We start from the raw sequence: 27,657 nt of genomic DNA, 5'->3' as shown, positions 1-27,657 counted from the left end.
CCACACTGGGCAACAATTAAGCGTGTATGGCCACTTTATGCCTTAGTGGAAAAGTAAATACAGTTTGCATTATAAATGTATACACATGCTGAGTAATCATATATGGCCCTTGTTTACAAGAATGTACATTTTTAAAGTGGATCAGAGTGGATCAGAGATAAACTTTTACTCATTGCATAGTTGCAAAGGAACTTTCATATAGTTTATAGGGTATTCCTCAGGCCAAATACTATTTTGTTTTGTTTTAATACTCTAATTCCCTATAAACTAAACAAGCCTCTCCCACAGCTTTTCAGAGAGCCTTGGCACTCAGTCCCAGGTAGCAAGGACTTATGGGAGCAGGAGGAGGAGGTTACTAGCCATTGATTTCAAAGGCAGAGGGGAGGAGGGAGGAGGAGAGGGGACTGAATTTACACACAGGCAAGCTGATAGCATCTCCAGCCCTCAAGCCTGTGCCAATGTGACAAACATGGCTGCCCTCATTGTATCACAGCAATAAATAATCAAACTTTTAAAGCGGTTTGCAGCTAGATTTGCTGTGTAATCTATCTTAACTTTAGATAAGATCTATAGACAAGTTATTTGTTATAGTTACTTTTACATCTCGATCTACTTTAACTTCTAAATTTTGCACTGCTTCTCTTTATTTGAGAACATTACTACTACTCCTCTACACTACTATACCGTCAACAGTTCCTGCCGCAGTATGGTAAACAATCTAATACCGATCCACCGGTCAAAATCAAGCAATCACATCTCGTTAGTGCGTCCAACATACAGGTACCCATACACGATTCAATATTCCATAGAGTGATTAAGTGATGGACTTTATCGGGCCATCTACTACAGCTGATATTTTCCATCCGGCCTGATCAAGTAACTGTTGATTTGACCAGATATTGGCCAGTTTCCATAGATCAAGCAGGATGGAACAATCCATTCTCCCCCGATCCAATAAAATGATCATACAGGAGAATCGAACATGAGTCATTTATCGGCACCTTAAAAAATGAACCCGAGGAACCCTATGGAGACTGCCATATTAATTGCCTTTTAACTACTTGAAGACGGCTCCACGCCAGTGGGCGTGGCCGGCGGCAGCCCCAGGACCGCCTAACGCCAATTGGCATCAGGTCCTGGAGCCAGCTAATGCAGGAGATCGTGCGCATCTCTTGCTCCGCCCCGCCTTCAGTCTCCGAGCGGTGATTGCCGCTCGGGAGACTGTTAGACGGGGAAACCGCCGTCTTTACATATTGTCATAGGCTGACGCCTATGACAGCTGATCACATGGACTGGCCAGCGGGGGGGAGGCAGGGAGGGAATACAAACAAATAAAAAAAAATAGCATGTATTAAAAAACAAACATTAAGTAAATAATAAAAAAAACATTCGGGAGGGTGATCTGACCCCACCAAGAGCCCTGTTGGTGGGGAGAAAAGGAGGGGGGAATCACTTGTGTGCTGTGTTGTGCGGCCCTGCAGCTTGGCCATTTTCAAAAAAATTAGCCTGGTTATTAGGGGGGGTTGTTTTCCCACTGTGGTCCTCAAGTGGTTAAACAATACCAGTAGTTTGGCAGTGCTACTGATTTTTTCAAGTCAGAGTCTAAATCTCACACCTGAAACAAGCATGCAGCTAATCTTGTCAGATTTGTCATAGACATCTGTTCTGCATGCTTATTCAGGGTCTATGGCTGAAAGTATTAGAAACAGAGGATCAGCAGGACAGCCAGGCAATGTGCATTATTTAAAAAGGAAATAAACAGGTCAGCTTTCATATCCATCTCTTTAGGTTTTTGACCAGCTTATCAGATGTACTAATTGATCACCTTATGATCCATCATGTGCTGCTTTAAGAGACTAACTTTAAAAAGTGCCCTTGGGGGGTACTTACCTTGGGAGGTGGAAGCCTCCGGATCCTAACGAGGCTTCCCCCCGTCCTCCTGTGTCCCACGGTGGTCTTGCTGGGTCCCTCCAAAGCCACAGCCAACAATATGTCAGGCTGTGGCTGGCTGTGATGCAGGTGCAGTAGCGCGTGCAATATTTACCTTCCCTGGCTCCAGCGCAGTAGCGGCTCTCGACTCAGGATAAGGCGAAAATAGCCGATCCCAGTCGGGTCTGCTCTACTGTGCAGGCGCAAATCGTTTGCGCAGTAGAGCGGACCTGACTGGGATCGGCTATCTCCGCCCGATTCTGAGCCGAAAGCCGGTACTATGCCTGCGCTGGAAAATATGTGCATGGCCAACGAAGCAGCCAAGCGAGACCACCGTCAGACGAGGGAAGCCTTGATAGGATCCAGAGGCTTCCCCCTCCCGAGGTAAGTACCCCCCCCCCGGGCACTTTTTAAAGTTACAGATTCTCTTTAATGAATACTCCTCGCAGGAGGAAATTCTCCTACAAGAACTGATCATCTATAAATAGCCCTGCACAGTCAACATTTAGCCTTCCACACATCGATTCCTAAATTACAGCTCAGGGGAGACTTTTTATACTGTAAGGGTTCCACTAATTACATGGACACATTATGACATCACTGGCCAGGACACAAATAATATACATGGATGGGAAATGAGAATGGGATTAATTCAGAATGAACATATAGCACACTTGCTAAAATAGAAAGAAAAGCATGACTAACAATAAAGGACAGTCTAAACAATACAGCATTTAAATACATAAAAACAGGAAAGAAATATTGTACTTACAGCAAACCTTAAAAGTAGGCAAGACTTTCCCACACCAGAGTCTCCAATCAAAAGCAATTTGAATAAATAGTCACTGTAAAAAGAAGGAGGATATGGTTTACAAACAGGAAAAACTTCATGAGTCAGTCATCTCGTGTCACAGTCACATGACAATTTCCATCATCCCTTCCAAAGGCCGCCTCCCCTCCTCCCTTCAGGCCTGCTGATGCACAGCCAGCACTGCATGAGACTGGCAACTTGCATGCTGATGACAAATAAAGGTTAGCAAAATGTTACACCAAATGCTGGTAAAACATACTGGATCAAACAGAAGGAAAAGCCTGTAGGAGAGCAGCGAGTGAACAATAAACAAGATCACACAGCAATCTATCCTGAATCTAAAAAGAGAGGCCTATAGCTGTGCAGATAGGCCAGGAGACACTAGGCTCTACAGAGGGGCCCACAGACACTGCAGGGGCCTCATTTCAGCAGACAAACGTTTGGCCATGCAACAGAGTAGGAAATCCTCTCTACCGGTAAACCCTTCCATGCATTTACATTATGTGACCAAAACAATCTAGCCAAGCCAAAATTTTTCAGGCAAACCCTAGGATGCCTATACATCAGACGATGTATGGGCAGATCGACCAAGAGACAGATCTCTCTATGATCAAATCTGATTGGAGAGATCTGTTGCTTGTCCATATAATGCAGGCGGATTCCAATCAATTTCAGCATGAAATCGATCCGGAATCAGCCTTGTGACGCAGTATTGCTTGCAGTTACCGCCACGCACCTGACCATCCACGACAGCCAGACATCTTGCAGAATGTCCGACCGATTAATGCAACCAATTTTGGTCTGAAATTGGTTGCATCGTCGATCAGGCATGCGCTTGTGGCCACCAAGTGCCTGATGTATGGCCACCTTAAGACATAACCAGTACAATATTTTCCTCAGAAGCAATCATTTGATCAGATTTGCGGGATCGTAAGTAATAACACAATTATCGATTATTCCCATAAAGTTTAGGGCACTTTCTTCAGATACGATTGAAAAATCAAACATTCTGATTGACAAAAATCTGTATTCCAATCGATCATAGAATAGTGTCATGTTGATTTTCTAAACATATTGTAGAATTTTCTGTACAATTCGATTGTTAAAATCTGATCCAATGACTGCATTTTTGCATTATGTCACCAGTTATGTCTACAAGTACAGTAAAGAACCTGAAACAAAGCTGCCTAAGGTAAGCATAGAGGTGTGTAAATGCTGGATCTACATTTGGGAAACGTAATTAAGGCGCTGGGAAATTTGGGTGCAGGGTAAAGTCGAAAATTGCCTCACCCTTCTGCACGAGACCCAGCGGCATTAAATAAATTTCCCCCTCCAGGCCGCCACTGACACTGAGGATACACATAATTGGGCTTCCAGCTGTTGCTGGCATCCGAATTATGCTATTCTCATTGTAGAGAGTGGAACGGATGAAACACAGGTATGTGGATCCACCATAAACATACTCTGTACAAACTCTGTGCCTCGGGGCAGCTATAGTTTACGGGCCAAGTCTTCTACCCCAAGCTGATCCTTTATGAACAGAATATAGTGAAATACTTCCTAGAAATGAAAGAGACATTAACTGAAAATACTTGTAAATCAAGTCCTAAGCGTTTATATGGTTTAGTGCACCATTTGACCCTTTAGCATTATTAAAAGATACACAACAGCATAAAAACTTTTGAACAAAAAACATGTATTTGTTACAGCTGATACAAATCCTAAAATAAATCTGCACTGTTTCTACTTCCTGCTTTCATGGAAACAGACATTTCTATCGGTTTTCCTTCTGTCCTGTGCAAGAGTTCGGGTCCACTTTAGCATGATCCTGTAGTGGTCAACTGTGTGGCCATGCGGTAGTAATCCTACATAAAACACTCTTACCACCCCTGCGCTGCTGCTGTCCATCACAAACAGATCCCTGGTGAGTCACAAAAAAAAGCAACTATAGATACTATGCTTATTCCCTGCCTGACACCAGCCTGGTTTCTGCATTGGTGCAAAGACCAGACTATGATATTAACAAGAAGATGTGATCAGGCGTGGCAGAAATAACAGGGCTGTACTGTGTGGAAGGACACATAGCAAATATGGGAGGAGGCACAGCTAGACTTCGGATCCAGAACCAGCCAAGCACTGTTTACAATAGTAACAGCCTATGACACTGATACTCTATGTCTGCCCGATATGCAACCTGGCGGTGGTGATGGCGAAGTGGTTAGCATTCTTGCCTTGCAGTGCTGTGTCCCCGGTTTGAATCCCAGCCAGGGCACTATCTGCACATAGTTTGTATGTTCTCCCCCTGTCTTTGTGGGTTTCCGCCAGGCGCTTCGGTTTCCTCCCACCTCCCAAAGACAAACAGATAAGTTAATTTTCCCCCAAATTGGCCCTAGACTACAATAAATACACTACATGATGCATACATAGACATATGACTATGGTAGGGATTAGATTGTGAGCCCCTCTGACAGTGACAATATACTCTGTACAGCGCTGCAGAAGATGTTGGCTCTATATGAATACTAAATAATGCAATTGTTGAAAAACATTTCCCCTATAACTCTGGAAATACCAGATGTGGCTAGAATAGGTGTCCCCACTAGGATATTTAACGAAAGGACCTGTTCTTAGCTCTCTTTCCCCAGTAAAGCTAAAAGCTCCCTAACAAAGCCCTGCACATAGCAATCACCTGACTCCCTGCTCCCTCTTGCAGAACACAGGGAGGAGTTGGGTAGGGTCAGCTGTGTACACCGGAAAAGACCAGCTGATGTCCCCCCCCTTCCAGCTCCTCTGTGACTACCGCCCTGGGTGAGGATGGTAGATGAGGGAAAAAAGATTGGACAGTTCACCGTCTCCAATTTAGTCTAACTCAGAAGTATCGGACACTAGTACAGGAAGCCAACACTGCAAAACTACCCCACTAACAAAACAACGTATAAAGCAATACTTCATGTAGAAAACATTGTGCACTGCAAATAAGAATATATTCTACACAAGATTTACTGCCATCGCAAAGCACCTGCAAATTTGATAATTTGTGGAAGTGCAGCGAGTTCCCAAAGTAATCGAGATTTGGCTGCTGTAGCCTCTGATGTGATCAATCACAAGACGCTGCTAGTGGGACCACCCCCATAGAGATCTACTGGTGTATATCCCAGCCAAAGCACCCCTACTTGGTCCCAGCACTTCTCTTAATCAGCAGTACCTGAACAAATATCAAACCACTATGTGGCCGTCGATCCCCTTGTGCTCCTCCCCCAACCACTCAATGAAAGTTTGGTTCTGTGCCTGATCCCACTTTGTTAATAAACTTATCAGGAGCTGTTCACAAAAATGCAGCACATAAAGCATTTTCAAAGTAAAGAAAAAAACATTAAGGCTGGATTCACAGTGATCAGTTGCATAACGCACACGTTAAAATGTGTGTGAAATGCAATGGAGACTGGATATAGACTTTTATGCAAATCCTGCATGCAGAGAGTTAGGATAACGCGATCAGTTACTGTGAACAGACCCATAGAATTGTATAGGCAGTAAGTTGACATGCGGAATTTTTCTGCAACGCAACTGAGCACTGTGAACTTAGCCTGAAAGACAAAGTGTTCTGGCTATTGAGACGGCACATTGGATGCGATAAAAACACCACAGCTAACAAAAATCTATTAGCAAACAGCCCCCTCAATGTTTGGTTGTTTCACTGATTATATGATTGTTAGATCTGATGGAAGCATGGGGACTATGGGGAGACAGGGATGAGGGTGAAGCTGGATTATGTATATGGCCACTCTGCTTGTAGTAGCAAATGTAAGATAAGCTCCATTAGCTTAGTATTGCATCAATTGGGGCATTGTGGCAAGGTGCTAAATGATGAACAAGTACAGTAGAGTTCCGCTCATCTAGAGCTCAACTAACCAGAAGTTTATACGAACCAGCACAAATAACCGGCAGTACTCAGTGGTGAAGGCCAACTTCTTGGGCTCTGCGGTGCTGAAAGGAAACCTAAACTGAATTTTTTTTTTGTTAAGTTCACTTACCTGGGGCTTCTACCAGTCCCCTGTAGCTGCCCTGTGCCATCACTCAATGATCCTCCGGTCGGTCCCCCAGTCGATGGCCACTGTGTGCGTCCTTGATCACGCTCTCGTCCCCGGGAGCTTCCTGTGCAGTACGAGAAAGTCTCCATACTGCATGTGTGCAGGATGCCCCTGGCAACGGAAGCGTGATCAAAGACGTGCGCGGCCAGGGTCACGTAGGCGTATGTGGCCATCGACTGGCCAGTCTCCAGGAAAAAATACACTTAGCAGCTGTAGGGGACCGAAGCATCATTGAGTTATGGCGCAGGTACAGGGCAGCAGCAGGGGGCTGGTAGAAGCCCCAAGTAAGTGAAATAACTATTTTTTTAGTTTGGTATAGGTTCATTTTAAAGACTGGGTTCTACGGCTCCCCCAAGGTTAATCTACCTTTACTGTATTTTAACAATTAATACAGAATTCATGGTATGTATATATAGTGCTGTATAGTGCTGTATTAGCTAGGCCCATTTTTAACATTGGAATCTCAAGCAACCAGAAAGCACACTTATCCGCCGTCAGTATCAGATAACCGAGACCCTACTGTATATGGCAATTTTCAGTCAGTTGGTGGTCTGTGGAATTCATGTTTGACCTCGGCGCTTTGGTTGCTGGAAAATTGTGAGAAAGTAAAAAGTCTTAAAATGTTAAAATGAGGGCGTTTATGTTCCCTTTTGTCTAATTTAACAATCAAAATCCATTCACTGTGTGACATACATATAATTACAGACCGTACAACTGCAACTACTGTGCGTAGAATAGCAAAGCCAGCACTCGGTAATCAGAGTGCGGCTGTACGGACAAACAAGCTTTGCGGCCCAGCGCTCACTGAAGGCCGGTAGTAAGGTGCCAGGCACACAGGCTTATTATGTTACCAGACTGCAGAATCTAAACACTCCTGGTTTCCTTGGTGACCAGTCTGAAACCCCCTCCCCTTCTCTAGTCCTTATTAAGCTAAACAAGAAAAACAGGAAAAAGTGAAATCTTTAAAGTGACATCACATTCCTTACATTTTCCAAATACTAAACTAAAATGCATTTCCGTGATCTGTTGTAGCCAGCACATTAGTAGTACGGCGCATCACACAAAAATTCTTCTGTAAGATGTTGACTATGAATATTAAAAGTACACCTGAAGTGAGAAGGATATGGAGGATGCCATGTTCATTTCCTCTTAAACAATGCAAATTGCTTGGCTGTCCTGCTGATCCTCTGCCTCTAATACATTTAGCTACAGGCCCAGAACAAGTATTAAAATCAGATGTTTCTGACTGAAGTCTGACTGGATTAGCTGCATGCGTATTTCATGTGATTCAGAATCCTGGAAGAGAGAACAGGACTGCCTGTGTAATGTCTGATTGTGCTGCCAAGAAGGTGCATTTCGCACTGATTAATGCACATGCTCAGTGGGAACCCCAAAATATCTCAGCAGCCACACCACCTCAGGCTGGAGAGGGGACCCCCCCCCCCCCCCCAACTAACTCTGTGCCAATTTGCAGTCCCCAAGCCCTGCTGGTTCCTGAGATGAACCAAAGGGGCTTGGGGCTGCAATTTGGCACAGAGGTAGTTCAGGGGGTCCCCTCCCTACCCTGAATATTTGGGGAGTGTAAGAGATGGTGATAGATAATATATAGATAAGAAGTGGCTGCGGAGAGATAAGAAGTGGCTGCGGAGATATTTGTAGTGTTTAGCGCCAGCAGCATAACTAAATAGGACATGTGGCTCCTACTGCTCCGGCGCAGCAGGGTAAATCATAAAGCAGCCCAATCAGACAACACCGGCCAACTGGTATTATGTAATAAATATGGCAGTCTTCATATCCTAAGTTCATGTATCCTTTAATTTTTTTCTATAAAAGCAACACAATGGAGGGCCCCAAATCTAATAAAATACATATTTCTTAAGTACCAGCAATGATTCTACACTGGGCTACTGGCTGGCCTCCATAATATTGTGGGTTGCCACATCAGTCCAGCCTCCTGCTTCACTTATGGGTCCCTGTGGGTCAACTGCACCTCTCACTCCCTTCCCTCACTGCCAATTATAAGGCTTAATGGGGGGGGGGGGGGGATTGGACAAACCCCTAACCTCCTGCTTTCATGTCAATGGATTAATGGGAAGAGGGGAGGAGTGGAGTCAATATTTTAGCCCAATATGTGAAGCTCTATCTGGGTAATCAAAAAGTAAGAGCAGCCAATATTGCACAGAGCCACAATGTCTCCACTCTCCACTCGTATGGCAAGTCTTTCCTGTTCTGCTGTGCTTAATACAGTACACAGCATCCACCCTCACTCACATACCTGTCCTGCCCAAGCTCAGGTTCACTTTATAGGCAAACACATCATGGCAACTGTGTTGTGATAGGCCCCTTTCAAATAGGCGGTAAATTCACTGCCCGTCCGGGCGTTTGTTACCAGCGCTGGATAATGCCCCCCCCCCCCCCCCTCCTCCTCACAGGGTCACATCTGAAGCCATGCTCAGACGTAACATGTCACAGTACACTGTAGCACGGCACCACCCCTTGTCAGTGCATTCGTGGTGTTACAACCGCTGCAATTCAGCTGCATTTAAACTGCACCAAAATCTCTCTGGCGGGCGGCAGATAGGATGCTGAACTACTCAGCAAGTGTGCAGTTTAGCCTCCTGTCTGAAAGAGGCCTTACTGAGGCCATCAGAAACTGTTCATCATTCGGCAGGCGAGACAACTCGTATACTGCATATTGAGAAGTATTCCTGGTTGTCTTGTGGGCCAATTTCAGGTACTAGAAATAATAGCTCACCAAACTATAGGAAAACACTGCAATGATCTGCATGAAGCCCACGTTGAAGATCCTGAATGCTGTAAAACAATACATCTGTTCTAGACCGGACACAAATAGCCATGTCAGGTTGGCCTCAATAAAAGCAGCTTCATGAGAGTGACCTGCCCACAGCCCTGTGGAATAATGAGGTATGACACGGTTTCCATGGCCACAAAGGGGCCCCCCATCACCTGGAGTGTGCACACTATGGAGCAGACTCAACAGGCGAGACAAAGCCCCAGGACACTTCAGACTGGGCTCTGCAGATGGGAGCCTGAGAGAGCTGCTGATCCTGCCTCTCCTAGGGCCATATCCTTCATCTGTTAACATAGACCAGCATAGAGAAATACACAGATCCTAATACACAACGATGAACACTGCAGAATGCAAAACCATAACAGTTTACACAATCTCTCAACTTCTAAAAATGCAATTCAGTTTAAACATTTTTAACCCTACACATTAACATCATACACTGACATTTTACTGCTACTACAAGACCAACTCAGACACATTCCATAACCTTCACCACTTTCCCAGTAATCTACTCAAGACTGTACAATGCCAGAAGGTAGACAAGACGCAGAACATTTACATTGTGCTTTTCTCCTGGTAGACTCAAAGCGCCAGAGCTGCAGCCACTAGGGCACACTCTATAGGCAGTAGCACTGTTAGGAAGTCTTGCCCAAGGACTCATGAAGCTGCTTTTATTGCGGCCTGACATGGCTATTGGTGTCCTGTCTAGAACAGATGTATTGTTTTACAGCATTAGCACCTGAGCCCACTGCTGCGTTTTTGAAATGTGTTTTAAGCAGGTTTAATGCGTTTTTGTGCATCTCAAACGCACTTCAACAACATTTGAAAAAGCATGCAAGGTTTTTATGAGTTTTTAAACAGGAAGACCAGATTTTAGAACTCTGGTCTCCTGTGTCAGAGGCAGAGGCCAGTACACTATGCAGCCTAAAATCTGCTACGGCGTGTCATGTGACTGTAGCAGTGAGGAGTTCTTTGTCACCACCTTGTGGCAGGGATAGGGAGCATCTCCGAGAGTGGAATAGATCTGGGGATTGCTGGAATATGCATATGACCACTCTGCTTGTATCAAATGTAAGATGAAAAGCTAATTAAACATAAGTTCACCTGGATTAAGACTTGACAACTGCCACTGCTGGCATCATTTTAGGAGTGCAAGTTCTGGGGCTCTCATTTGTTTTCTTGTATAAATGCATAATACCACTACGGCGTACACTACAATGAATGGGAAAACAATGCAGACCACAATGTGTCAAAACAAGAGTTATCTGAAAAGGAATAGACTCTTGCAAGAGTACAGACAACTACTATGCTCACAAGCTGACCCATTATATTAAAAACCTTTAAAGGACAGCTGAAGTGAAAAAAAATATGGAGGATGCTATATGTATTTTCTTTTAAACAATACCAGTTGCCTGGCAGCTTTGTTGATCTATTTGGCTGCAGTAGTGTGTGAATCACACCAGAAACAAGCATGCAGCTAATCTTGTCAGATCAGACAATAATGTCAGAAACACCTGATCTGCGTAGGCTTGTTCAGGGTCTGTGGATAAAAGTATTAGAGGTAGAGGATCAGAAGGACAGCCAGGCAACTGGTATGGTTTTAAAGGAAATAAAAATGACAGCCTCCATACCCCTCTCACTCCAGGTGTCCTTCAACAGGTCTGGAAATATTACTACAGGAGTAAGTCACCAGACGCAACAGTGCTCCCTTTAAAGATCAGCTTACGGAATTAAATGAACCATCAGAAACAGGGTTTGCTGTATCAGAAATTAGTCACAGGTTTCTGCATAGACAACATGAAAAGTCGGAAAAACAACAACTCTAACATCCCTTCATAGGTTTTACTGGGGAAGCCATTATTACATAATACAAGATGCATGCTACATGACCTTAGCTTGTGTGCACAGCTCTGTGGGAGGGGAGAGAAATCAATTGCAGAGTAAGATGAGGATTTTAGGAAATCCCAACTACAAACTCAAACTGGTTGCTATGGCAAAGAGAAGAGAAATCTGAATTTCATGTAGCAGTCATTATTGGACATCTGCAGACAGAAATAGAAAGGAGTTTCGTAATAGAAATGGTAAAACAGCAAGGTGGCAGGTAGGCACATTTAAAAAAAAAAAAAAAAAAAACTAGTGGAGGTTATAGTTTGTATGGTTTGTATTCCCCTGTGTATGTCAGTTTCCAGATGCTCCATTTCCCAGAAAGACAAAACACACCGATATGTTCATTAGGTTCTAAGAAAACTGGCACAAAGCTGGCTCTATATAGCAGTACTAAAGAGGAACTTTAACTCAGGATTGAACTTCCTCCAATCAGTTGCTGATACCCCCTTTCCCATAAGAACTCTTTACCTTTTCTGGAATAGATCAGGGGGGTCTGTATGGTGCATACTGTGGTGAAACCCCTCCCACAGTGTGATGTCAGGGCTAAAGGTGCCCATACACTCGTCAGATTGCCAGCAGATAGATAAGAAATGCATCTGATGATCTATCTGATGTGTTTTTAGAACATTTTTTACCAGGATAGAATTCCAATAGATTTCAGTTTGAAATCTATTGAAATTCGAGCTGATGGCATTTTTTTGCCATCAGATTTCCATTAAGGCCAATGCAAACTGATAAGCAATCTCATCAGATCGATCTCAATTTTCCACCCTGCCAGTTCGATGGAAATCCATCGAAATCGGCCATCGATCGGTCGATTGGCCAACCGATTTGCAATCGATCGATAGGGATCGATCGGCCAGAAAATCAGCTGAGTGTATGGGCCCCTTAACTGTCTGTGAGCCTTGTTGCATTGTGGGAAATACCAGCTTTTTCCAACTGTCAAGCAAGCAGTATCTCGCTCTGTGTATAGAGCTCTCTTGAAACAAACATTCTGCACAGATCAGCTGGAAAGACTAAAGCCTCAGCTACACCCTACAATTTTTCCATCAGATCGACCAGTGATCGAATAAAAAAGTGTGTAGCCATAAAAACTGTTTGAGCAATTTTGCGATAGATTTGGGGTACTTAAAGAGACTCCGTAACAAAAATTTCATCCGGTTTTCTTCCATCCTACACGTTCCAAAAGCTATTCTAATGTGTTTTGGCTTACTGCAGCACGTTCTACTATCACCATCTCTGTAATAAATCAACTTATCTCTCTCTTGTCAGACTTGTCAGCCTGTGTCTGGAAGGCTGCCAAGTTCTTCAGTGTCGTGGTTCTGTGATGCATCTCTCCCCTACAGGCTCCTCTCTGCACACTGCCTGTGTGTTATTTAGATTAGTGCAGCTTCTCTCTGCTCTATTATCTTTTACAAGCTGGATAAATCCTCCTCTGAGCTGGCTGGGCTTTCACATACTGAGGAATTACATACAGGCACAGCTGTCTGCACTCTGCAGGAAGAAACAGCCTGACACTTCAGTGGAAGATAGCTGCAGGGGGAAAGAAACACACAAATGATCTCTTGAGATTAAAAAGGAAGGCTGTATACAGCCTGCTTGTGTATGGATGCATTTTCTATGTGTGGACATACTGTACATCAACCTACTTCCTGTTTTGGTGGCCATTTTGTTTGTTTATAAACAAACTTTTTAAAACTGTTTTTAACCACTTTTAATGCGGCGGGGAGCAGCAAAATTGTGACAGAGGGTAATAGGAGATGTCCCCTAACGCACTGGTATGTTTACTTTTGTGTGATTTTAACAATACAGATTCTCTTTAATGCAAAATCTATCGATATCCGATTGGACTGGTTGGAAATAAATGCTAGGTAGGTCCCTGGTTCGAATCCCGGCCAGGGCACTATCTGCAAAGAGTTTGTATGTTCTCTCCGTGTCTGCGTGGGTTTCCTCCGGGCACTCCGGTTTCCTCCCACATTCCAAAAACATACAGATAAGTTAATTGGCTCCCCCTAAAATTGGCACTAGACTACAGTACTTACACTACATAATATAGACATATGGCAATGGTAGGGATTAGATTGTGAGCTCCTTTGAGGGACAGTTAGTGACAAGATATATATATATATATATATATATATATATATATATATATATATATATATATATATATATATATACACACACTGTACAGCGCTGCGTAATATGTCGGCGCTATATAAATACTAAATAATAATAATAATAATAATAATAATAATAATAATAATAAATAGGTACACAATGCGTTTTTTTCGGACGATTTACCGTTCGATTTGTTAATCTACTCGATTCTCTTCAGTGTTCTCCCCAGAATTTTTTTCCAGCCGGGTGGCATGAAAAAGTAGCCGGGTGGTATGAAAAGGTAGCCCGGTGGGGCAAGATGAAAGAATGCAGGGCCAGTGCTTCTCTGCACATTTCTGCTTACAGCAGAGGTGGAGTTGAGCTGATGACAGCCGGGTGGTCACCAAAACTAGCCGGGTGGAGCACCCGGCTCAAAGAGCCTGGGGAGAACACTGCTCTTATCTTTTCTTATCAATTTCCATCCACTTCTTCGAGAAATCAAGCGGTAAAACGATCGAAAGTAATATTAGACATGACGGATATTATCTATCGAACGCAAAAACATATCTGTTATTCTGATGGAAAATTGTACCGTGTAGATGAGGCTTAAAGAGGTCGCCACCCTTGATACATTTCAGAATGTAAATTAGGGGAAGGAAACATTGTACAAACGGGCAAACATTTCTACATGAAGCAAATGTATACATTGTCATTTTCATGACAGTTCCTCTTAATATGTATTAGCTTACAGGTACAGGTCTACGCTGCATGTAATATTACAGACGATCACATCCTAGATGAGCACAGATATCTGCAGTAGTAGAAGCTGGTTGGTCTCCCTGCAGTAAGCTAAAGTGAAATTCCAGGCATACCACCAAGCCTAGCATACTAATCAACAACCGCCTATCGGTGACTTTAGAAATGTAGAAAAAAAAATCCTCTGCAAACCATGTAAGTTTGATGCTGCAGTGCAAGTCACTAAATTGGGAGGAGAGACAACATGTGGCGCACCACAGAGCAGCTTGCATCAGGTGGGGTCACAAAAGAAACAATATGATCAGTGGTCGCTATCATTTTAAGCAGGCCTGTGGAGTTGGTACAAAAATCATCCAACTCCTTAGTTTAGGAAACCACCAACTGCAACTCCAGGTACCCAAAATGGCTCCAACTCCTCAGCCCTGATTTTAAGAGACGAAGATCCACATCTTTAACCGAGCTCTGGAGACACCAGTACATGCGCTTGCTCTGCCAAGTTCCATCTAGCATATGGGGGGGGGGGTGTAATGCTGGGAATACACCAAGTTTTTTCGGCAGATAGATGGCTCGATAGATAACTTCCGACAGGTCCGATGTGATTTTGGTTGTTTTTTTGATCAATTTTTTCATAGAAGTGAATGGAAATCAGAAAACTTTTGGAAAAATCGTTTGGAAAGTAAATCAGCCAAAAGAAAAAAAAAAAACTCATCGTGTATTCCCAGCATAAAACCCATGGATGCTTTCATTTCCTAATGCCAGTGGCTTGGTAGTCCTGCTGATCTTTCTGGTCAGTAGGGTGTAAATCTCACACCTGAAACAAGCATGCAGCTAATCTTGTCAGATTTGTCATAGACCTGTTTTACATGCTTGTTCAGGGTCTATGGCTTAGGGCCAGTTTCCACTTGTGCGGTATCGCCGCTGACGAAATCGCATGCAGGTGCGATTCCGCATGCGTATTTTACCGCGATTTCGCATGGGTTTGTATTTATGCGATTTTAACCATGTCACTGCCTGTGTGATATAACAGTTTGTATGCAAAATTGCGGTAAAATACACATGCCAAAACCGCATGCGATTTCCCAAATACTTAAGCGGCGATTCGTATAGCGGTGTGCGAATTCTGAGGGCTCTTCCGTGCAGATTTCTCCCGTACAGAAAAACACTCCGGATTGCTGACAAGTGGAAACAGGGCCATCCACTTGTATTGGCTATGTGAATCCGGCAGAAGATCAGCAGGTCAGGCAATGTGCATTATTTACAAGGAAATAAACATGTCAGCCTCCATATACCTCTCACTTCAAGTTCCCTTTAAAAGTCAATCACCCAAACTCTGTAGTGGGTAAATTTGGCTGGCTTAGTTTCAAGTTACATGCAACAAATCTGCACCAAATTTTGAAAATAATCTTGTCACCCATCATCTCTCCATGCATGATTAGCTCAGTACTGTTCTATGGAGAGGGATGGGAAAGAGAAATGAGAATCCACTGTGGCCAACTGCTAGTCAGAGACTACAGGCACAGAAGAGGAGAATGTACTGAAATCAGACTGTCAGTAAAAAGGATTATGAATAATCATTGAGTTCTTTTTGTGTATAAATAGATCATTCAGACAAATAAACAGAATTTTACTGATTTTATTTATTTATTGTATTTATAAAGCGCCAACCTATTACGCAGCGCTGGACAATAAATAGGGATACATACAATATTTAGGGGTGACATACAGCAAAATGACAATACCTGAATACAAGAAAGATCAGATCATGCAGCACAGTATGAGTACAAGGTAATGCTTAGTCAGTCACTGGATGGAGCATGGAGATTAGGCAAGTTAGGTTCACTCAGATGCCTAGCATGGGTGCACAGTAATGGAGGTGTATGATCAGGTAGGACACAAAAGGAGGAGGACCCTGCCCAAAGGCTTACAATCTAGAGGGAGAGGTAGGGACACGAGAGGTAAGGGATCAGAGTTCAGCTGTGGGTTTAGAGCAATTGTGAGGGGTGGTAGGCCAGAGTGAAAAGGTGAGTTTTGAGGGCTTTCTTGAAGATGTTGAAGGAGGGGGCTGCCCTAATGGGTGGAGGTAGGGAGTTCCATAGTGTTGGAGCAGCTCTTGAGAAGTCCTGGAGGCGTGCATGGGACTGGGTGATGCGGGTGGCGGTTAGGCGAAGTTCATTGGAAGAGCGGAGTGAGCGGCTAGGTGTGTACCTCTGAGTAAGATCGGAAATGTAGGTTGGACAGGTTTTGTGGACAGATTTGTAGGTCAGACACAGTATCTTGAATCTGATTCTGGACTGGATAGGAAGCCAGTGGAGGGATTCATGGAGGGGATCCGCCATGGAGGAGCGATGGGAGCAGTGGATAATTCTGGCTGCTGCATTCATGATGGACTGCAGTGGGGCTGTTTGGGTCATAGGGAGACCAGACAGCAGGGCATTGCAGTAGTCAAGGCGGGAAATTATGAGGGCATGGATGAGGAGTTTGGTGGTGGCAGAGGTCAGGAAAGGGCGAATCTTACAGATGTTACGAAGGTGGAAGTTGCAGGACTTTGTGAGGTTTTGGATGTGGGGAGTGAAGGAGAATGCGGAGTCCAGGGTGACACCCAGACAGCGGGCTTGAGAGGTAGGGTGAATGGTAGTGTGGTTAACAGACATGCACATCTGGGAAGTTTATGGATGTCCGGGGTGGGAAGATCATAAATTCCGTTTTGTCTAGGTTTAGTTTCAGGAACCTAGCGGACATCCAGGAGGAGATGGCTGATAGACAGGAGGAGACCTTGTCCATGGTAGTGGTGGATATGTCAGGGGTGTGGAGGTAGATCTGGGTGTCATCTGCATACAGATGATAGTTAAAACCCATGGAGGAGATAACCTTGCCAATGGAGGATGTGTATAGGGTGAACAGTAGGGGGCCAAGGACCGAACCTTGGGGGACTCCCACCGAGAGGTGGTTGGGGGTGGATGAGGACTCATTGAAGGCTGTCGTGAAGTAGCGGTTGGAGAGGTAGGATGAAAGCCAGGACAGGGCAAGATTGTGAATGCCCATGGACTGGAGGGACTGGAGGAGTAGGGGATGATCTACTGTGTCAAAAGCTGCTGAAAGGTCAAGAAGGAGGAGGATGGAGTATTTACCTTTAGCTTTAGCTAAGGCAAGGTCATTGACCACTTTGGTGAGAGCAGTTTCGGTTGAGTGGGCAGGCTGAAATCCAGATTGCAGTGGGTCTAGCAGAGAGTTGGCATTGAGGAACTGGGTCAGGCGTTTGTGAACCAGATGCTCAAGGAGTTTTGAGGCAAAGGGGAGGAGGGAGATAGGACGGTAGTTGGAGGGTAGCGAGGGGTCGAGGGAGAGTTTCTTGAGCAGGGGTAGTACAGTGGCCTGCTTGAAGTCTGAGGGGATCTCTATATTCTGCACTATCCCTGCTACATCTTGTCTCACAAATCTACTGCTGCTCCTCAGCGGACGCAATAGTGAAAAAGACCATTGCCACAGCTTAAAGAGAACCAGAGGTGAAGAGCGTAACAGATTTATACATACCTGGGGCTTCCTCCAGCCCCATAAGCCTGGATCACTCCCACGTTGCTTTTCTCTGCTGCCTCTGTCTGCCGGTACTGGGTCCTGTCATTTCGGCCAGTCGACTCAAGTGCAGTGTGCTCCCTCCGTACTGCGCAGCCGCATGCGTGAAACAGGCGCCGGCGAGATGGAGGGAGCCACTGTGGATGAGACCAACTGGCCGCGTCCGGCAGAAGTGACGGGACCCGGTAGCGGCGCTAGAGGCAGCGAAGGACAGCGGCGTGGGAGCGATCCATGCCGATGGGGCTGGAGGAAGCCCCAGGTACCTATAAAATCTTTTTTCATTTTTCACGCGTCTTCCTCTCTGGCTCCCTTTAAAGGACAAATCAAACAAGGATATGGAGGATGCTATATTTATTTCCTTCCAAGCTATACCAGTTACCTGGCATCCTGCTGATCCTCTGCCTCTAATACTGTTAGCAATGGACCCTGAACAAGCATCAGGTTTTTCTCACATTGTCAGATCTGACAAGATTATCTGCATGCTTGTTTCGGGTATTATTCAGACACTGCAGCCAAAAATAGTAGGAATGCCAGGCAACTGGTACGGTTTAAAAATAAATATGGCAGCCTCCATATACCTCTCACTTCAGTTGTCCTTTAAACAATCCATTCTCTACTAACACAGAAAACTGCCTTATCAAGACATGAAGGACGAAGTAATTGGAGCACAAGTATACAAGATAACTTCACTACCTGCAACTAAACTTGAACATTAAAGCCAGAAAAAAATATCAACTCATGATTTGCTACTAGCGGTCTTATGCAGGCTAAATACGGATCTATATTTCGTGGCGAAATCTATTGAAAATCTGTATGTAGTGTATGGGGGGATTCAGATCAGAGCGGGATTAATATGTTTGCCACACTGGGTAGCAATCTAAAAAAGTGTATGGCCACCTATAGTCAGGATGGGTACCGGTAATTTCAAGTAGATACGTTTAACCACTTCACCCCAAAGGGGTTTTTACCCTAACGGACAGGAGCGGTTTTCACCTTTCAGTGCTCATCTCTTTTGCCAATAGCTTAATCACTACTAATCACAATGAAATGATCTATATCTTTTAACCACCAATTAAGGGCCCATACACCTAACGATTTTCCCGCTGATATACAGTCGTTTCGATCACCGTGATCGAAACAGCTGTGAAATCGCCGCGCACACCGCTGACAGAACGATCGATTTCCATCCGAAGTCGATCGTTCCCATCGATTCCCGCTGACCCATCCGTGCGGAAAATTTTACTCGGTCGCCGGCGGGTCGGGAGTGCGTCGTTAGCGGCGTTCGGATACCCGACGACCGACGCAATACAGCGGGTATACATTACCTGTTCCGGCCGGCGCGAGTCCCCTGGTCTTCTCCGCTTCGGGCTCCAGACCGTTCCTGCAGCTACACAGAACTTCCTGTCCCGGCAGGAAGTTTAAACAGTAGAGCGCCCTCTACTGTTTAAACTTGCCCCAGCCTGAAACATTGATTTGGCTTTGAATGTAAAGATATTTTAGAGTATTATACAGCACCCAATTAGAAGTGCAATCCTAGACCAGGGAATATGACAGAGGGAAGGGAGAGAGACCATGTAGAATCTGTGGTAATTAGTGGCCATGGGTTGAAAGAAGGTGAACATTAAAAACATTCTGCCATCTCAAGCAGTAACTACTGCTACTGGAAGCCAGGTGGTGTCAGCAACCTGAGCAGAGGGGGCTTGCATTTATTGCCAACACCTCTGTGGCCCGATGTGCTGAAATAGTGTCCTCTATGCGAACAGCGTAGAAGCTCCTCCTGCAGAGACCTGTGATGTGGGACCAGTAGGCCTCACTGCATTTTTATAAATAGGAAGCTAGTATTTTTCTGCATTAAATACACCCAAAAGTTGTGCTCTGTAATGTAGTTATGGTATAAATTAAAAATATCTAGGCCTCTACTTTTGCTCAAATGATGCAGGATAAAGGTGTTGCAGTGAAATGTAGACTTTGGCAGGTAGAGGGAGGCACAAGCTGCAAACACTAGAAGTCCTATACAGAAATGTCACATTGGCACCAGATAAGTGACTGACTGTAGTAAGACTTCATTCACCTAGAATGATCAGGTGATGACATATTTCCCCTTGCGGAGCCGGATCTGACAAAGTGATACTCTATAAAGATAGGATGCCTTTAAATATATGCTCTATGGAAATACCGTAAATTTTTTATCTGTATGGTATATATACTGTATATTAAATGACTGAGTCTTCTACAAGGTGGATGTTTGTTCACACAATTGAAGGGCACATAGGCCAACCTCATGATAATGGCACCTTCATATTGTTTTGAAGCATATACTATGGTATGAACTGAGTGCTCTGCCTGTATATATACATTCCTGGCGCCATCAGTGGAAATAAATGAGTTTAGATTAAAAATCTAAGGTAATTGTTGAATGCAAATAACCTTTCTCGTTTACACACAAGCTGCAGCAAAGGGAGGTGACTGAAAAAGCTGTGACTCAAGCAAGTTGAATGGACTAATGATTTTTCCTTACTGCTTTTCTGAATAGCCAATTATAGGACTTGGCATTTGAAAAAACTAGTTCCTGTGGCAGAGTTCACCTCAGCTATACTTATGTAACTCTGCTTTGTGCAGAGGGTAAATCTACTTACACACTTTCAATAACCATCAGTGATAGGGATCTGGGTATGAACCATAGGGCGACAGGTCCATGTAAAAGCAGGGCTGTGGAGTCGGAGTAATTTTGGGTGCCTGGAGTCAGGAAAAAATGCACCGACTCCTAATGAATTTAAACTGTAATTAAAATAGAAAATATGATAAAATGTTCTATTTCTCAGATAACAGTCATCATAAATAATTTATATATACACAGTAATAGCTGTGCTTAGTCTGCAAAAATGAAATAAAGCAATCAAAATTAGTTACTTGTGCTGCTTCAGTAAAGCAGTCCCCGAATTTTTAAACGCAGATATACACATCTGATTGTGACTGTATATATGATGTGTACACAGGAATCTCTTATAAATACGAAATAACATCTATGCTGTTAAGTATAAAGCCTGATGTGTAGCCTCGTCACTAATAGAGATGGTCAATGAGATGGAAATCATTCTGCGTTGATTCTGATTTATGCAAATGTACTCTTTGCTCATGAAATCAAATAATTTGATAGGTTGTTAAACTTTGGTTTGGTGACTACGAATTAAAGGGTACCTGAGATGGATGAAAAGTTTTATACATACGTGGGGCTTCTTCCAGCCCCCTTTCAGGCTAATCAGTCCCTCGCTGTCCACCACCACCACCTGGATCTTCTGCTATGAGTCCTGGTAATTCAGCCAGTCTGCGCAGTCCGGCCGCATGCCGCTTCGCCAGCCAGGAGCATTCTGCACCTGCGTAATAGTGCTGCACATGTGTAGTACGCTCCCGGCGGCGGTGTGTGTGCATGCGCACTACACCAGACTGGCTCAAGTACCTGGACTCATAGTAGAAGATCCAGGTGGCGGAGGAGGACAGCGAGGGACTGATTAGCCTGAAGAGGGCTGGAAGAAGCCCCAGGTATGTATAAAACTTTAATTTCATCTGTCTCAGGTTTACTTTGTTACACAATAGTACTATACTCTACATATGCACTCTCCACAGAGCTGCAGGGAGTGCACTGAGAATGTTGTGCACATTGAACACAGAGGTGTTGTCTATCACCCATAAACCTGGTTCAGATTGTGCATGAAGAATGGCCTCGATTCATAAAAATGTGTTCGGTGAAGTAAATCAGTGCAGGGAAACTCCGCGCTCTGTATTTCAGACTTCTGGGTGGTCATTCATAAAATGTTGCCAGTTGCGATAGAGCGGAGATTTCCCGCTGTAGACAGGCGGTAGGCTGTCGGGAGCCTTGCGGAAACACAGGAGCTGGCTGAGTTCCTCAGTGCGCTGCTCTCTCTGCTGTTGCTTGGGAGGTCTGTCTCATTGACTTACATGTACTCCGCACGCTTATCGCTACATCCGAGCAAGCGGTATTTCCCATCCGCATACCGCTTGCTCTAATTTTTATGAATGGACATTTTGTTACATTTCCGCCTAGAATCGCCGCATAAGGCGGTGATTTATCACTCTGCTCCGGAATGTCAGCTCCGCATGCGGAAAAAGCCTTTATGAATACACACTTTGTTCAGTGTTCGGTAAAATCGGCTGTTTTCAGCATTTCCGCATGCGGGAATGCTTTATGAATCGAGGCCAATGTGTAATAGAGGAAGAAACTCCTTATTCCCCTGCAGAGTACCTGCACATCACTCTTACATGTACCCACAGTCACATTGCCTAGGGCCTGATAGATGTTCTTTGTTCTGGCCTGTACCTTTTACAAGTACTCTTACCAAGGACTAGTTTTAGTCTATGACTAAAGGGAATAAATATGGCAGTCTCCATATCCTTCTCACTACAGTTGTCTTTTAAAATTCCTAATTGTTGGCAGTTAAGAGACGAATTTTATGTTACATACTTTCAATCAACAAGATTGTAATATGCAAATTAGAGGAGTCGGAGGATTTTTGTACCGACTCCACAGCCCTGTGTAAAAGAACATAGATTAAGCCTTTGGCTACAGCCAAACCACACATTGGGGGTGGGGAGGCGATGGCAGTGTGTACAATGTTGGGGTGAGCAGGGGAACAAATGTGATCGGCCATTGCTGTAATCTGGCATGTGAGATCTTCAAGATACCTGACATGAGAGAGATATGGAGGCTGCCATATATAATTTATTTTTATTATATTATTATTTATTTATCTAGCACCAGCATCTTCTGCAGCACTTTACACAGCATATATAGTATTGTCACTAACTGTCCCTCAGAGTAGAGCACAATCTAATCCCTACCATTGTAATTTGTCCATTGTAGTCTAGGGCCAATTTTAGGCAAACTTATCTGAATGTTTTTGGGAGGAAATGGGAGAGCACAGAGGAAACTCGGAAGAATATACAAACTCCAACCAGGATAGTGTTCTGGCTGGGATTCAAATCAGGGACACAGCTCTGCAAGGCGAGAGTGCAATCCTCTGGTCAGGAGACAATGTCTTTGGCTCCTTACCCCCTGATCACTGTGAGCCAAGCGAGAAATTAAAAAGGGTTCTGGTCCTTAAAGCCGCATCTATACGCGTAGATGCGGCTCGATTGATAAGATCCGACAGGACAGATCTTGCTTCACCCGATTCCCTGCTCGCTCCCCGCGAGGGGACAATGGCAGGGAATAGAGCGGAAGATAAGCTGCGCCGGCAGAGACGAGCGGGGAATCGAATCCGGCGCACGCGCGGCGAGCTAGGACGTGCGGGGACGCGGAAGAGCCGCCGCATCTACTCGTGTAGATGCGGCTTAAAAGACCAGAGCCTGTTAATCTGCAATGAGTTAAAGAATGCCTACAAAACACTGTATTTGTTGATAAGTGCAGAACATACACAATAAAGATTAGATCACAACAATTATGTACCACTTCAGACATAACAGAGCTATGGAGCCATCAACAGCCCATCCGTCCATACCAATACAGCCTGTCCCAATCTCTATTTGATTGAGCCAAATAACCTTGGTGGAGGCTCACGGTCGTTGTACACGGTGAATAACACGCGTTGTCCTTGGGTGCTTGAACGAATAAACACTTTTCCAATATTTTGGTTTGTTCTCCCAAAGAAGTAAGGCATGTTACCTCCTAGTTATAAGTTAAAGTGACTGCACATTTTATATCTTGGGCACCCCCACCAGTGTTATGTGAACAGTGTACACCCTGCCAGGGGTCTACAATATTAAAAAAAAAAAAAAAATACTTTGTGCCTAAAACAAACAAAAAAATACTTCAAAGAGAACATTTATCCCTTACAATACACCAACTTGTACCAGGGATATCACACCACTGGGCTCCTGAACTCAGAGCTTACAGGTAACCACCAAGAGTCATCACCCTTCTTATATTCGATTGAGATTTAAGTCAAAAATGGATTAAGAAAAGTCCTAGATGCTTGTTCAAATCAATGTTTTACCAAACAGAGCATCTAATCTTTTAAAATATTGCGTGGTGATTGGTCGGTTTAACGCCTGCAGAAATAAATCACCGCCAATTTTACACACCAAACACTTTTCATAAGACACAAAAAAAGCATTTTGCATCCACAACCTCCACCTATGAAAGCCAAAAGGTTTGGAAATTTATTTATTGTATTTTTAAAACGCCAACATTACGCAGCGCTGGACATTAGTTTAGGTTACAGACAATATTTAGGGGTGACATGCAACAATATGTCAATACAAGAAAAACCAGATCATGCAGCACAGTATGAGTACCAGGTAATGCTCAGTTAGTCACTGGATGGGAGCATGGAGATTAGGCAAGTTGAGTTCACTCAGATCCATAGGGTGGGTGTACGGTAATGGAGGTGCATAATCAGGGATCAAGGAGGAAGACCCTGCCAAAAGGCTTACAATCTAGAGGGAGAGGTAGGAACCAGAAAGGTAGGGGACCAGAGTTCAGCTGCGGGTTTAATAATAATGAGCTAGAATGTGCACCAAGAAAAAAAAACTAACATATAATTAACAAAGAACACTGCACATGCTTGAAATATATCCACTGCCTAAACCTGCGACAGATGGATGATAGCCAAAACCCCACTGCAAGGCGAACGAGATAGTAAACATACGTACACAGCCTACACCGCTCAGCGATACGCATCTGTCTCCTCTTTCTCAACCTTCTCTCACAAGTAAATTATTCACGCAGCCTAGGAGGAGCTGCATACTTTTATAGGTTAACATCACTGACAAGAAAGCAGATAAAGAAAACACAAACCACAATGCTTCACATCGAAACAAAAACTAGCAACCAAAGAAAGAACACCCAGCAGGTAAGATAGCTATGGGTCACAATCACATTTTAAGCCAAAATTTAAAACCAGTCTAATGATGTAGGAGCTTAGAAAATAAAAAACCTGGAGCCAGCCAGCCAACAATAAACTACTACATCTGGTATAGACCTAATTTACTGACTTATATTTACATCAAAAAATGAATACATTCTCTGGATTTTAAAGGAGAACTGTAGTGAGAGGTATATGGAGGTTGCCATATTTATTTCCTTTTAAGCAATACCAGTTGCCTGGCTATTCAGCTAATCCTCTGCCTCTAATACTTTCAGCCATAGGCCCTGAACAAGCATCCAGCAGATCAGGTGTTTCTGACAAATTTAGACAGATATGACAAGATTAGCTGCATGCTTGTTTCTGGTGCGATTCAGACACTTCTTTAGGCAAATAGACCATCAGGGCTGCCAGGCAACTGGTATTGCTTAAAAGGAAATAAATATGGCAGCCTCCATATCCCTCTCACTACAGTTCTCCTTTAAAACAGTCTGGCTGCCTACTAGACTCAAGCAGGAACTCTACATTATCTTTCCAAGCCTTTCAATACCGTTACTTCAGTTAAGCCTATTTTAGGAAACCATAAGCTAAGCCTGCACACTGGAATGAACTTGGCCATGGCGGACAATAAAGACAGATCTGGTACAGAATTGTGAGTGAATCAAGCATATGTACATCTGCTCAAGATCCGGCATGATTGCAAGAACAGCGATGATGATCCGGTTTCAATCAATACATCAACTGTTCATTGTATAACAATCATTCATATTTCAAATCCACGCTACAAGATACAGCTCTTTTTCACAGGATGCATCAAATTAGACTATAGGGAGACAGCTCATCAGAACCACCAACTGACATGCAGATCTAAAGGCCCATACACACGCCGGATTTCCGCGGACGGGTCGTTTGGACGTCAAATCAGGCGCGTGTACAGCCTGTCGTTCGGCTGATAAGAGCCGACTTGAGCGATCCGCATTGCGGATCGCTCAAGTTCACTCTTATCAGCTGAACGACAGACTGTACACTCGCCTGATTTCACGTCAGAAAGACCGGTCACTTGGACGTCCAAACGACCCGTCCGCGGAAATCCGGCGTGTGTATGGGCCTTTACAGTAGGTCTGAAGTCTGGTAAACACGGACAGATCTGACCAGGCAATTGAGCATTCCAACGGATGATCTGGCCAGAATTGGAGACCAAACACTCGGAACACACACACTCCTGTTGAAGGTGCTTCCAACTCATCTTTTGTACCACAAAAAAAAAAAAAAAATTTCCACAGGCCTGCATTCGAGTATGCGCACACGCATGCACGTCAATCTCAAGCTGGGGTGGGGGGGTGGGGGACATGTGAAAGAACACCACATGCATGCTGAACTCCATCCAGAGTGCACAGGAAAGCTCAGTAAAATGGACTGGATATTCACACATGTAAACTGTGAGCCATGTACAGGACCAATCTAGATTTACCAGCATCCCCAATATCTCACAGCAATTGTCAAGACTAACATACATTTATTGGTAATTTCTAAATGGGCTGTGGCAATACTCACTTCTGAGCAGCAACCATTTAAAGGGGAACTGAAGAGAGAGGTATATGGAGGCTGCCATATTTATTAGCTTTTACGTTGCCTGGCAGCCCTGCTGATCCTCTGCCTCTCAAACTATTAGCCATAGCCCCTGAACAAGCATGTAGCAGATCAGGTGTTTCAGACTTTAACAACAAATCTGACAAGATTAGCTGCATGCTTGTTTCTGGTGTTATTCAGATACTACTGCAGAGAAATAGACCAGCAGGGCTGCCAGGCAACTGGTATTGATTACAAGGAAATAAATATGGCAGCCTCCGTATACCTCTTACTTCAGTTCCCCTTTAAGACTGGATGGTTTGTGTGCACTAGACTTAATACAGCCTAAAAAGGTCAGTGGGAAAGCTTAAGCGGAAGCTACAATCAGGTCACTTATTTCACTTTCATTGCAGGAAAAACCAGATCAACCAGAAAGGAGTGCGGCCGAACATAAACGTTAAACTTCACACAACCTGCTGGAACAACTGGCTTGGGCAGTATTAGACTAATAGACTGATATTTGCACAGTGATCTTGTGAAATCCATTTATTTGCACTGAAAAGAGCAGATCTACAAGCCTGAAAACGTAAAGTTCTAAAAGGGCTTACGTATTACCACTGCTTGGTAAAATATGAAAACTTTTGTAGGGTTTTTTTCCCATGATGCTTAGAATATAAGAGATTAAAGAACCTTCCTCTCTGCTTTAAAAGAAAAAAAAAAACAGCATAATAGCCTTTAAAGAACAACATCTTTGTTACAGCTGATACAACTCCTGCAATAAATCTGCACTGTCTACTTCCTGCTTTTATGAAAGCAGCCATAGGGTTAACATGCTGTGTTTACAACAGGGCTATGGAGTCAGAGTCGAGGCAATTTTGGGCATCCGGAGTCGGATGATTTTTGTACAAAATCCACAGCCCTGTTGAGTATTAAACTAAGGAGTCGGAGTTGGAGTCAGAGTCATGTTTCATAAACTGAGGAGTGGGAGTCGGAGTTGGAAGATTTTTGTACCGACTCCACAGCCCTGGTTTACAAATCAGCTGCTCTGCCGAGACAGCCAGCTGACAGATCAAACTACAGTTGTGATAAATCACAGATGGGGGAATTAAGACTGGCTAAACTCTCTAAATACATACAGGGTGCATTTCTCTCTGTTTTCCTTCTATCCTATGTAAGAGTTCAGGTCCACTTTAAAAGGAACCTAAACAGAGAAGGATAAGGATTTTTCCTTTTAAAATACCAGTTGCCTGA

General features: G+C 44.0%; 1 protein-coding gene across 1 annotated transcript in view; it reads right to left on the bottom strand.

Moving 5' to 3' along the window:
* The window catches only part of RAB1A (RAB1A, member RAS oncogene family), an 85,356-nt gene that overhangs the window by 26,512 nt on the left and 31,187 nt on the right, over positions 1 to 27,657 (bottom strand). Inside the window, exon 2 of the mRNA XM_068232327.1 lies at positions 2,702 to 2,774. Within this exon, the coding sequence (XP_068088428.1) occupies positions 2,702 to 2,774 (73 nt within the window). The remainder of the gene's footprint in view (positions 1 to 2,701; positions 2,775 to 27,657) is intronic.

The sequence above is a fragment of the Hyperolius riggenbachi genome, chromosome 4, assembly GCF_040937935.1.
Source record: "Hyperolius riggenbachi isolate aHypRig1 chromosome 4, aHypRig1.pri, whole genome shotgun sequence".
In the NCBI taxonomy this organism is placed as follows: domain Eukaryota; kingdom Metazoa; phylum Chordata; class Amphibia; order Anura; family Hyperoliidae; genus Hyperolius; species Hyperolius riggenbachi.
This window is presented reverse-complemented; position numbering and strand designations above follow the sequence as displayed.